Source organism: Microcebus murinus, chromosome 24, assembly GCF_040939455.1.
Source record: "Microcebus murinus isolate Inina chromosome 24, M.murinus_Inina_mat1.0, whole genome shotgun sequence".
NCBI classification, from domain to species: domain Eukaryota; kingdom Metazoa; phylum Chordata; class Mammalia; order Primates; family Cheirogaleidae; genus Microcebus; species Microcebus murinus.
This window is the reverse complement of record NC_134127.1, coordinates 8,170,001-8,183,209: the sequence shown is the minus strand read 5'-3', so window position 1 is coordinate 8,183,209 and position 13,209 is coordinate 8,170,001. Positions and strand designations below refer to the sequence as shown.

At 49.2% G+C, this 13,209-nt stretch overlaps 1 protein-coding gene across 2 annotated transcripts in view; it reads right to left on the bottom strand.

Annotated features, from left to right (window-relative positions):
* Window positions 1-7,142: 7,142 nt before the first annotated feature.
* RNF122 (ring finger protein 122) overlaps window positions 7,143-13,209 on the bottom strand; it is a 16,636-nt gene continuing 10,569 nt past the window's right edge. For both annotated transcript variants that reach the window (XM_012775737.3, XM_075997110.1), the window contains exons 3-6: window positions 11,041-11,086; window positions 10,693-10,734; window positions 8,402-8,484; window positions 7,143-8,153 (exon numbers count right to left, since the gene is read on the bottom strand). In XM_012775737.3, coding sequence (XP_012631191.1) covers window positions 8,039-8,153; window positions 8,402-8,484; window positions 10,693-10,734; window positions 11,041-11,086 — 286 coding nt within the window. In that variant the 3' untranslated portion in view covers window positions 7,143-8,038. The remainder of the gene's footprint in view (window positions 8,154-8,401; window positions 8,485-10,692; window positions 10,735-11,040; window positions 11,087-13,209) is intronic.

Genomic DNA, 13,209 nt, shown 5'->3' with positions numbered 1-13,209 from the left:
GTGGTGCTCAAAAGATAATTCTAGCTTGCTAAATTTAGGGTGTGGAAAAAGTCCAAAACAAGAATATTCCATGAGTAATTGTGCAAGAAATGTTAATATGTGTGATAAGCAGAGTGTTATCCTACACCCCTAATGCCTCTCTCTCTTTGCTCTGACATACAAACATATAATTTAGCAAGGTTAAAAGTGAACTGAGGCAGTGAAGAACTCTATGCCACCATCACCACATTTGAAATATAAAATGATTTCATACCTGAGTTATTCCTAAAACCACACTGAAGTCAGCGAGTTCTCTGCTTATCTTCATATTCAAGGCAAATTTATGTTCATCCTCAGTTCATTTGCAAAAAAAAAAAAGAAAAAGCTAGCTGTGTAAGTTAATGTAGGAAGTATACTGGTGTCTGAAGCTTGCTTTGCAATGCATGTAAAGAAAACATTGTGGGTAGCTATATGATAAAGTAAATATAGCAAAATGTTCATGGTAGAATTCAGGTGCTTCACTCCACAGCTGTTCCGCTTGAAAAGAAAGAAAGTAGCAGGTCCCGAGGTTAGCGAGGACCTGCATGGAAGCTGCTAGGGAAGAGGTGGTGCCAATGGGGACAGCTGTGTGGGACCTGGACAAGCTGGGACAGCAAGCTTCCCACACCCTAAACTGATGGGGTTGGGAGCGTCCATCTGTGTAAGACTCTGAGATGCATGAATATTTCTGGAAGGAAAGATGGCGTTGCAGACAAAGTGTGGATTTCCCATTATCTCAGAAGGTTGGTGGCTCAGGGTCAAAGGAAATTTAAAGGGAAGAAAACAGGTCAGGCGCGGTGGCTCACGCCTGTAATCCTAGCACTCTGGGAGGCCGAGGCAGGAGGATTGCTCGAGGTCAGGAGTTCGAAACCAGCCTGAGCAAGAGGAAGACCCCTGTCTCTACTATAAATAGAAAGAAATTAATTGGCCAACTAATATATATAGAAAAAATTAGCCGGGCATGGTGGCCCATGCCTGGAGTCCCAGCTACTCGGGAGGCTGAGGCATTAGGATTGCTTGAGCCCAGGAGTTTGAGGTTGCTGTGAGCCAGGGTGACGCCACGGCACTCACTCTAGCCTGGGCCAACAAAAGTGAGACTCTGTCCCAAAAAAATAAAAAGGAAAGAAAAGAAAACAATAACTTCTAGAACATCTGACTTTGTGATGGAGATTCATGCTTACAACCTAATCCTGAAGACCACAGCTAAATTGCTTGCCTGTTGGTCTTTACCCTACAGATGTAAAATACTCCAATTTCTTCCTTATGGTTTTTTTTTTCTTTTTATAGCTTCTCTGGTTTTCTGCCATAAAAAAAAACTGACTAATAAAAGAATCCAGTAAAAAAATTTGGTCAATATTGAAGAAGGCAGAAAGGATGATTCCCTGGCACAAACCATGTTTCCTCGAAAATAAGACAGGGTCTTATATTGATTTTTCCTCAAGAAGACACCCTAGGGCTTTATTTTCAGGGGATGTGGTATTTTTTTTAAGTAAGGTACAACAATCTACATTTATTCACATATAGTTAAGTCGTCTTCTTCTAGAACATCATCATAATTCTCCAAACCCCGAATTCCATCCTGAATTTCTTGCGACTCTATTTCCTTTAGAACCACTGGCCCCATCTCTCATGTCGAGCAGTAGAGCTCTCATGGGGCAGATGAGAAGGGCTGCTCGTCTTCTTTACCACTCCAGGACCGACGAAATGCTTGGGTTGTGCAGATACACTGCATAGCCACACCCATCACTAGGCCTTATTTTCGGGGTAGGGCTTCTATTGCTCACATGCTTAGAAATCTTGCTAGGGCTTATTTTATGGGTAGGTCTTATTTTCTGGGAAACACAGGAATAATCAGGACACTGCATTTTGGATTTGTTTTGTTTTTTTCTGACTTATGTCCGACCTGACATCCACATGGCTTCCAGGTTGATTTCTCTGACACTTAAGCAAATCTAGTTTTTCCTTCATTTGGGTTTGGATTAATTGGCTGCCCCCACCTTGTATCAAAGTCACCATGGCTTCTGTTCCTGAACTTGAGGGTATCAGCCACTTTCCTGAGAAATAATGGACATACCTAACAGCAAGCACCCAGAAACGGAGTTGGTCTCTGTAGAGGGTTGCACTATGATTTGGGTGTAAATCCTTGGTCATCTGAGTGTCCTTGGAACCACGCATGACAATCCTGGCCCATCGCATGACAATCCTGGCCCATTGGGAGGGTTCTGCAGTGGCTCGGTGCTCTCAGCAAGAGCAGAGAACAGCCTGGGATGAAGGGAAAAATGGGTAAAGAAAGGAAGAGGGAGGAAAAGGAATAGGAGAGGCTTCTCGAAAAGTGGATTAAAAAAAAAATGTCGTGTTGTCCAGCGCCAATGGAGAGAGCAGTGAAGACTGGGAAGAGTGCTCAGTAGCTCAAAAATCTCCCTGGGCACAAAAGAGACGTAGGTCACAGGAAATCAAGGAGGGAGGGCTAATCACCTACCTGTCGGGCACGATGAACACAATTTGGGCGATGGGCACAGTAGAAGCCTCGACTTAAGCATTGCAAAATGTTTGCAACACAAACACTTGTACCCACCTAATAATATTTTGAACTTAAAAAATAATCTTCTAGGCTTCTAAGTTTCCTGCTATAGTTTGGCTGTGGTCTGTTTGGTCCTGCCAAGTCTCATGTTGAAAGTTGATCACCAGTGTGGGAGGTGGGGTCTGGTGGGAGGTGTTCGGGTCATGGAGACGGATCCTTTGTGGATGGCTTCATGCCATCCTCATGGTAATGAATGAGTTCTCCTCTTGCTCTATTAGTGCCCTGGAGAACTGATTGTTAAAAAGAGCCTGGCTTCCCCCCTCCTTCCCTCTCTCTCTCTTGCTTCCTTCCTCTCTCCCCGTGTGATACCTGCTTCCCTTCACCTTCTGCCAAGAATGGAAGCTTCCTGAAGCCCTCACCAGTAGCAGGCACTGGCGCCATGCTTCTTGTGCAGCTTGCAGAATCGAGAACCATATGCACCTCTTTTCTCTACATTATTAAATTACCCTGTCTCAGGTATTTCTTTGTAGCAACGTGAAATGGATGAAGACATTTGCCCGTCCTCTACAGAGCGCATGCCTTGGTTTCTTGTTGAGACTGTCACGACATAAGGACAGAACCGGAAGCCATGCCCCAAGCACAAAGGTGACATAGGTCCTGTCCTCCCTGTCTGCATAGTCTGCCAGTTTATCAAAGAAGTTAGGTGAGCATGATTATTTTTTATAGAATCAGTAAGAATCCAGTGTTGATTGAGGTGTGGTGAACAGCTTGACTTTTGTTTTCCATGAATGGCATTTGTTGCCCAAACCTGCATTACTACTGGTCAGTTTGTCCTTCTGTCTCCAGTTTGATCACCTCTGTCCCTCTGAACCTGCGTATATGGCTTCAGCAGAGTCAGTGATATATGGTCAAAGGCACATAGATGATACTCCGACACCCAGAGGGACAGAAGGGAGTGGTGCACAGAAGGCAGAGGCTGGGTCTGACCTTAAGGGGGAAAAACATGCAAAATTGAGGAGGTATAGATGGCCCAGGTGAGAATGGGAAAATGGGTGGGGGGTGGGTAGAAGGGTAGGAACTGATGGGAGGGAAGGGGAACAGAATGTACAGCCCTTCCAGGCACCCTTTGTCCCAGTCTACCATGGTCAGCGATGTTCAAATTCTGCCCATGAGCTCTGAATTTCTCCTCCCTATCCCAGTTACCCATTTCATAAATGCTGCTTCCACTTGCAATTTCTCTAAACGGAGTAAGCCACTGTGGATTGAAGCAAACAGATCTCACGAAGGTAGAGGGTAGGATGACAGAATAGATGCCAGACGCCGGAAGACTGTGGGGGTGGGGGAGGTTGGTTAATGGGTACAAACCGTTAGGTAGAAGGGGTAAGTTCTGATGTTTGATGGGGAGTAGGGTGACTATAGTTAGCAATGGCATATTGTATATTTCAAAATAGCTAGAAGAGAGGACTGGAGATGTTCCTGACACATAGAAATGATGAGTACTCAGGGATGGATAACCCAGACACCCTGACTTGATCGTTACACACGCTATGCGTGTAACAAATCATCATATGTACCCCATAAATATGTATGATTCTGTATTAATAAAAAACAATAAAAGACTGGGTGCGGTGGCTCACACCTGTATTCCTAGCACTCGGGAAGACCTAGGCGGGCGAATTGCTCAAGGTCAGGAGTTTGAAACCAGCCTGAGCAAGAGGAAGACCCCGTTTTTACTATAAATAGAAAGAAATTAATTGGCCAACTAATATAGATAGAAAAAATTAGCCGGGCATGGTGGTGCATGCCTGTAGTCCCAGCTACTCTGGAGGCTGAGGCAGGAGGATCGCTTGAGCCCAGGAGTCTGAGGTTGCTGTGAGCAAGGCTGACGCCACGGCACTCACTCTAGCCTGGGCAACAAAGCGAGACTCTGCCTCAAACAAAACAAAACAAAAACCAATACAAACCCATGGCCCTAGATAATGACACACAACTCATTTGACATTTGGGGTTTTTGTCTTCCCTGACTGCACCAGCCAAGGAGTTGATAGCACCCGCCACTCTCTTGGGTATCTGCACGGAGGGTGACAGCTTCTGAATCTCTGTGCGGCAGCAAAGTTGACATTGAACTTAGATCTGTACAACCTGGGCTTGTGCCTTGGGTCCACCACTCATCATCTGTGTCATCAAGGGTGTGCCATTTGCTTTTCTCAACATTTTTCTCCCAATCCTAAACTCGGAGGGGCATATACAGAAAACAGAACACAGTGTGTTTTGTGAAAGAACTTGGTGGCTAAGTGCTGTTATGTTTCACTGGCTGGTGTGTGTTTGGCGCAGATAAGATCGTTCAAGTTGAAATCCTGGTACACATGAAGATCTCTCAGCCTCCTTCAGTTTTTTTTTTTTTTTACCTTTTGAAAAATGTTCAGGGTGCAAATTCTTCTGTAATGAGAACAGTACTAAGTACACTGTAGTTGTCTGTGGGTGGATCATTCACAGAGGGGAGAATAATTGGCTTAGCTCCCAAATGATACTCCAATGTTTTAAAGGCCCGACCTAAAAAAAAATTGAGGATTCTTTTTTCTTTTTTTTGAGACAGAGTCTCACTTTGCTGCCCAGGCTAGAGTGAGTGCCGTGGCGTCAGCCTAGCTCACAGCAACCTCAATCTCCTGGGCTCAAGCGAGCCTCCTGCCTCAGCCTCCCGAGTAGCTGGGACTACAGGCATGCGCCACCATGCCCGGCTCATTTTTTTTCTGTTATATTTTTAGTTGGCCAATTAATTTCTTTCTATTTATAGTAGAGACGGGGTCTCACTCTTGCTCAGGCTGGTTTCGAACTCCTGACCCACGCTTTCCCCACCTGATCCCAGCAAAATGTCTGCCATGAGGCTGTAGCAGGAGATAAAGGGAAGGCTCTGTGTTTTGCTTTGGAAATACACTTCATTCCCACAGTAAAGCAGGCTGGCAGGAGCAATCAGGACATGGGGGATTTAAGGGAAAGTGGGGGGAGGGGGAAGGCAGTGGCAAGAGCAGGTGCGCCCTTGGGCAGAAGACCCTAGACCAAGACAGGTGTCGCTGACTTCCCCAGGACTGTCAGGTGCCCCCACTGTGTCTTGGGGCCGTGCAGCAAGAGCTCAAACTGTGCCAACTGCCTCCATGGCACAATCGATCACACCTACCTATGGGGCCTCGCACCTCTGGGTGCACGGATGTCTCTTGCGTATCTACCGTCCATCTGCACACTGTGCTTGCTCAGCAAATGTTCCTCCTGTGTTCAACACCCAGCGGGCAACTGTGCCCTGGCTGCTCCGTGCTCATGATGGCCAAGAAAACCATTGCCAACACTCCCAATGCACTTGGCATTAACCCCCCCCCACACCCCTGTCAGGGACAGAGCAAAACTGGACGTCAAGAGTGCACACAGCACCATGCAGTGTCACCATGCACTGCTGCTATATCTAGTTTGGGAGGCCAGATGTGGCAGTGACTGTCAGCTAGCAGCTAAGAAAAAAGTGCAATATAAGAGATCAAGCCTCAGCCGGGCGCAGTGGGTCACGCCTGTCATCCTAGCACTCTGGGAGGCCGAGGAGGGTGGATCGCTTGAGGTCAGGAGCTCGAGACCAGCCTGAGCAAGAGTGAGACCCCCATCTCTACCAAAAAAATAGAAAGAGGGCTGGGAGCGGTGGCTCACGCCTGTAGTCCTAGCACTCTGGGAGGCCGTGGAGGGAGGATTGCTCGAGGTCAGGAGTTCGAAACCAGCCTGAGCAAGAGCGAGACCCTGTCTCTACTGTAAATGGAAATAAATTAATTGGCCAACTAAAAATATACAGAAAAAGTTAGCCGGGCATGGTGGTGCATGCCTGTATTCCCAGCTACTCGGGAGGCCGAGGCAGGAGGATTGCTTGAGCCCAGGAGTTTGAGGTTGCTATGAGCGAGGCTGACACCATGGTACTCACTCCAGCCTGGGCAACAAAGTGAGACTCTGTCTCAAAAAAAAAAAAAAAATAGAAATTAATCGGCCAACTAAAAATACATAGAAAAAATTAGCCGGGCATAGTGGCGCATGCCTGTAGTCCCAGCTACTCAAGAGGCTGAGGCAGGAGGATTGCTTGAGCCCAGGAGTCTGAGGTTGCTGTGAGCTAGGCTGGTGCCATGGCACTCTAGCCAGGCCAACAGAGTGAGACTCTGCCTCAAAAGAAAAAAAAAAAAAAAGAGAGAGAGATCAAGCCTCTATGGTAGCAACCTGGACCATTTTAGTTGTATTTAGTTGTGTTAAGGGCATTGCTGATTACTTGAATTACAGGTACAATTCTATTCATTTAAAGTCTTACTTGACAGAATGCTATGGTTCAAAACATCAACCTCCTTTTAAAAACATTCTAGAAGTCAGATGAATAAGCCTGGCTTAGCAAATCTTTAATGTACCCTGGTGTTAGTCCTAACCTGTGTTTGTTCAGGTAATAATCTAAGATTGGTCTTTTGTATAAAAAGGAACTTTTGTATATGGATGTTTGATTTGGGTGTAAGGAAGTGAGAGGAAGCAGTTAGAGAAATTTCTTTTTGCCATTGGCAGAAAAGGGTCAACTAGCCACAACCACAGGCAAAAGTAGGTTAGAGAAACTTGTTAAATTTAATTCTTTAAATACGTAACTTTCTCCCACCCTCACCCACTCCAGGGAGGAAACAGAAAGGTCCCCCTCCCTCCCCCCATGCTGGGGATGGATATATAAATCCTGAGATGGTGAGAACAAAATACAAAAATACTATTTACAAAGGGGAAGAAGGTATCTGCTGCTAGCTTAACCTCAGACACCCTCCTCCCCAGGCCCCTTTTGATCCTTTAGAAAAAGCCCCTGGGAATCCATTTGAGTGTGGAACAAGCCCCTCCTCTAGAGGCCCCCCCCCCCACATGGCATAGGAAGCTCTGGGATTGAGGAAGAGAGAGATGGGCTAGCACCTCGGGTCCTGGCAGGGCACGGGGCTGCCCCTTTGCTACCCTGCAGCCAGCCGGCCGCCAGCGGCCTTTGTTTCTGTGGGTCTCATGTAAACATTGACTTTCTCCTTTGAGATGTCCCTGCTCCTGGTCTGTTCCACACAGAGCCTCCCTCACCTCCGGTGGGGGGCACTTGGTTCCTTGATCTTTCCTTCCCACCTCCCTGCGTGGGGGTGGGAACCTTCAAAGGGGTTTTCTGCATGCTCTTGACCGGGGTGAACTCCTCCCCCCAGAGCAGGGACCAGGCAGGTAGACAGTCTGGTACCAGGATCCAGTGTGGTCTCTCGGAGTTGATGCCACCAGGACTGAGGAGCAGGGAGGAAGGCGTCAGGAGGCAGGAGGTGGGGCAAGTCTGACGGCGGAAGCCCAGCCCTGCACCAGCCTGCCCTTCTGCGGGGGGTAACTAACCGTCACCCCCCAACAGTCCTGTTCCTGGGAGCCGTGCCTGCAGAGGGACCAGGCACCCACGCGGCAAGAGGTCTTCTCCAGGTCTCGGTGCAGAGGCCGCGCTCACACCAGCTCATCCAACAGGATCCCGATGCTCTGGGTGGCCTCGGAGGGGCCGGCGATGGGCTTGTTGCACATGGGGCAGACACAGCGCACTTCCAGCCACTTCACCAGACACCTGAGGGCGAAGGAAGAGCTGTGATCGCTAAGGACAATGCCCCAGACTTCTGCAGCTGCTTCTCAGAACGAGAATACCCCATCCCTGCCTCCACCTCCCTGCCCCTCTCGCTCGCTTGGTGCCCCCAGACAGGACACGGGGTGTCCCCAGTGAGGGGTGAGTGGGAGGCGGCAGGGACTGGGAGGTTGCAGACGATGCTCCCTGATCACTCCCCCTTCCAAGGGCGACCCGGACGCAGCCCCACTCACTTGCGGTGGAAGGCGTGTTGGCACGGGAGCACGCCCAGCTCGTCCTTCCCCTTGAAGTCTTCCAGACAGACCGCGCAGGTCTGCTGTGGGGAGAAAGTCGGGCGTGTCATGTGAGAGAGAGAGGAGGCCGGGGAGGCACCACACTCGCCCATCCTGAACACCCGCCGTCTCCTCCCCAACCAAGCAAAGCAAGCCCCGGCCCGATCCCTTCTGTCGGCAGAGAAACTTTTAGCCGTAGTTTAGAACACTGCATTGACAATGTGGTAGCCACCAACCACATGCAGCTATTAAAATAAAAAATTGACATAGAGGCCGGGCGCGGTGGCTCACGCCTGTAATCCTAGCTCTCTGGGAGGCCGAGGCGGGCGGATTGCTCAAGGTCAGGAGTTCAAAACCAGCCTGAGCAAGAGCAAGACCCCGTCTCTACTATAAATAGAAAGAAATTAATTGGCCAACTGATGTATATATGTAAAAAATTAGCCGGGCATGGTGGCGCATGCCTGTAGTCCCAGCTACTCGGGAGGCTGAGGCAGTAGGATCACTTGAGCCCAGGAGTTTGAGGTTGCTGTGAGCTAGGCTGACGCCAGGGCACTCACTCTAGCCTGGACAACAAAAGTGAGACTCTGTCTCAAAAAAAAAAAAAAAAAAAAAAAAAAAAAAAAAAAAAAAAATTGACATAGAGTCTCATCCTGTTGCCCAAGCTAGTGAGCTGTGGCCTCAGCCTAGCTCACAGCAACCTCAAACTCCTGGGCTCAAGCAATCCTCCTGCCTCAGCCTCCAGAGTAGCTGGGACTACAGGCATGCGCCACCATGCCCGGCTTATTTTTTCTATATAGTTTTAGTTGGCCAGTTAATTTCTTCCTATTTTTAGTAGAGACGGGGTCTCGCTCTTGCTCAGGCTGGTCTCAAACTCCTGAGCTCGAGCAATCCTCCCGCCTCGGCCTCCCAGAGTGCTAGGATTACAGGCGTGAGTGAGCCACCGCGGCCGGCCCTATTAAATGTATATAAACCAAAATAAGATGAAATTAAAAAATTTAGGCCGGGCGCTGTGGCTCACGCCTGTAATCCTAGCTCTTGGGAGGCCGAGGCGGGCGGATTGCTGGAGGTCAGGAGTTCAATACCAGCCTGAGCAAGAGCGAGACCCCGTCTCTATTTAAAAAAAAAAAAAAAGAAATATAAAAAAAAAAAAAAAAAAATTTAGTTCCTCAGTTGCACTTGCCACATTTCGGGCACTCAATAGCTACACGTGGCTAACGCTTCTCATATCGAACAGCACAGATACAGAACATTTCTATTAACACAGAAGTTTCCCTAGGACAGTGCTGTTGTAGAAGAATGGCTTCGAATCCTTTCTAACCTAGTACATTTGGCAAGGAGGGACTTATCAATAATAGCTAGAAGTAAAGATGGGGGTACGGTGTGCGTGGTCAGTGACATTCTTTAAATCCAGACTTATGTCTCTATACATTAACCTCCTTGTCTCTATACATTAACCCCCCTCGATCGAGGCTGAATGGCTCTCCTACAAGAGGGTTTAAATACCCGCGCTTGCAGAGATATAATAGCGGATGAAACGAGGCCACGTCTACGCGGTCCCAGGTTTAGAGACACCCCACGCGGTCCCAGGTTTAGAGACACCCCGGCGATCCTCCTTGCTCCCAGACAACCACAGACATGCCCTGATTCGGAAGTGTCTGTGGCTCTGGACAGAAGCTTTGGGAAATGGGTTAGGTGACCTCAAAGGCGTGGCAGAGGTAGGAGGGATAGGAAGCGGCTAGCTCTTAAAGGGGTCAGAGCTGAGTTAGGGCTGGGGGGGAAAGGAGGGCAAACAGGGAAGAGACGCAGGAACGAGCACACTAGTCAGATACAGTCTGTTAGGATGGAGTATACTCCAGAGTAAAAAGACCTTATTATTATTATTATTATTAGTGTTATTATTTTAGTGGAACTGGGATGTAGGAGCTGAACACGGGGGAAGCCAGCTGCAATCTGTCTGAGGCGTGCAGTGCTGTGTCCATCCTCCCCTTAGGCACTACACATTGCCAGATTCCTGGGGCCACGTGTCTGTCACTGCTTATCCAAACCCTTCATGTCTTCTGCCCGAGCTGGTTGAAGACATAATGAATTCCATATATTGATCCCCTGCCGCGGTGAGTCCCTTTTACTTGGCCAAAAGAGATAGGAAGGCAGGGGCTAAGGAGATTCCTGAAAGGGTCCAGGCTGAGAGCTGGAGAGAAAGGTGCCACCTGCCTTCCAGGCTGGGGTCCCCCACGCTGACCCAGTGCGCTTACCCCATATAACTGCAACTTCTTGGCATCACCTTTAAGCACCACCTGGGGAGAAAGAAGAGGCATGATGTCCGAAGAAACCAACCACAGGGGCCAGCCAGGTAGCACCAACTAAGTCCCCAGCCTCTTGCAGGGGCGACTCGCTCTCTCTCGTGACAGGGAGGGCTCTGGACTGCCTGGTGCAAGCCAGACTTGGGGACAGTGAAAGGAGTTAGCCTCAGGGAGGCCCAGTGGGGAGGCCGAGGGGGATTCCAGGCCAGGGGAGCTTGAAAGGGGGGGGGCCTTCCTTTCCCCTTCTCTTATCAGGGCAAGCAGTAGGGGGGAATCTCAGGGAAGCATGTGGCACTTTACCTCCTTATATCCATATCGCTCACTCTGTGCCTGGTTCCGGAGTTTGCTGGGGGAGACAGAGGAGGAGAGAAAGCAGGTTACTAAGCCTTTGCACACGTAGAGCAACTCAGTGCAGGAAAGGCCGGCTGGCTGCCCCGTGGGCATTCTTCCAGAGGTGGGGAGGGCTTGTCCCATAGACACCATGGGGGGTAGCTTGGACCCATACAGGACCCTTGAAAGCCTCAGAATTCCTCCGCCAGCTCTCACACGCAGAATGGGGGTGCTCTGCCAAGAGAGTCCCCCCAAATAGTTCATTCATTTCCCCCCGCTCTTTCCCAGTAGGTAAATTCCTTCGGGTGCCCAAACTAAACGTACCAACAATGTGCTTACTGAGTGCACAGAAGGAGGCAGATAGATATTCTTAAAAGGGACATTCCCATTAAGCCAGGACAGCAGGATAAATAAGTCTCTGTTGACCCTGGGGAATTTTCCACCCGGAGAACACAAGCATTCTGGAAGCAAAGCACACTCTTCCCCTCTCGGTGCCAAACAACACAGACGATGCCTTCTTTGTTCTCTTCCTTTCATTTTAAGCTGGTGGCCTGCACACGGCCTAGCTCTCAATGACCGGCGCATAGCGTGCCGTTACTAGTGGCAATAGCGTCGCGGTTATGGGATACTCGCTACGTGTTGCCGTGACGCTAATCTGCTCATACGTGTCCTCACGGATTCCAGACAGACTTTAGGAGGGAGATGCCTTCCCTTTTTATGGATGAACACGAAGCCCAAAAGAAATCACGTAGTTTGCTCAAATGTCACTGCGCTGGCTGGCAGCAGAGGCTGGATGTGAATGAAAGTCTATGTGATTACAGGGCCCAAGCTCTCCACTACATAATGTGGCCTGTTCCTCTAATTAGGTGAAACAGGTCATAGTCCCGAGAAACGGTCTGGTCTTGGGACACACCCTACAAACTCAGAATGGCTCACCATGCAAATGGCTGGGGCCATAATCATGCACTCAGTGCTGTGCCATTTTCAGGGGTGGGGAGGGGACTTTCTCTCTCCAAATCTTGCAGGTAGCTTCAGATGGGCTACAACGAGGGAAACTGGGGGGGATTTCTCCCCCTGATCATCCTAACACAGGCCCTGGCGGATCACAAGGAAGCGTCAGAAACCCGGCAAGCCAGGGCAGGGCCAGGAAACTCCGGTCTGAGGGCTGCATGCAGCTCACCACCCATTTTCATAGGGGTGCACAGGCTAAGAATGGCTTTTACTCTCAAATGGTTGAAAACAGAAATAAAGAATAATATCTCATGACACATGAAAATGATATGGAATTCAAATTTCAGTATCCATTAAGTTTCACTGCAACACGGCCATGCTCGTGGTTGACATACTGCCCGTGGCTGCTTCTGTGCTCTAGCGGGAGTTGGGTAGTCCTAATACAGTCCTCGGGGTGCCCAAAGCTGAAAATATTTACTATATGACCGTTTAAAGAAAACAGAGTGCTGCCCCCAAGTTAGCAAAAGAGAACCTCGGGCTGGGTGCGGTGGCTCCCGCCTGTAATCCTAGCACTCTGGGAGGCCGAGGCGGGAGGATCGCTCGAGGTCAGGAGTTCGAAACCAGCCTGAGCAAGAGCGAGACCCCGTCTCTACTAAAAATAGAAAGAAATTAATTGGCCAACTAATATATATATATATTTTTTGAGACAGAGTCTCACTTTGTTGCCCAGGGTAGAGTGAGTGCCGTGGCGTCAGCCTAGCTCACAGCAACCTCAAACTCCTGGGCTCACGTGATCCTCCTGCCTCAGCCTCCCGAGTAGCTGGGACTACAGGCATGCGCCACCATGCCCAGCTAATTTTTTGTATATATATATTAGTTGGCCAATTAATTTCTTTCTATTTATAAATTTCTATTTATAGTAGAGACAGGGTCTCGCTCAGGCTGGTTTTGAACTCCTGACCTCGAGCAATCCGCCGGCCTCGGCCTCCCAGAGTGCTAGGATTACAGGCGTGAGCCACACGCCCAGCCCTGGCCAATTAATATATATAGAAAAAAATCATCCAGGCATGGTGGCGCATGCCTGTAAGTCCCAGCTACCCGGGAGGCTGAGGCAGGAGGATTGCTTGAGCCCAGGAGTTTGAGGTTGCTGTGAGCTAGGCTGATGCCACGGCACTCACTCTAGCCTGG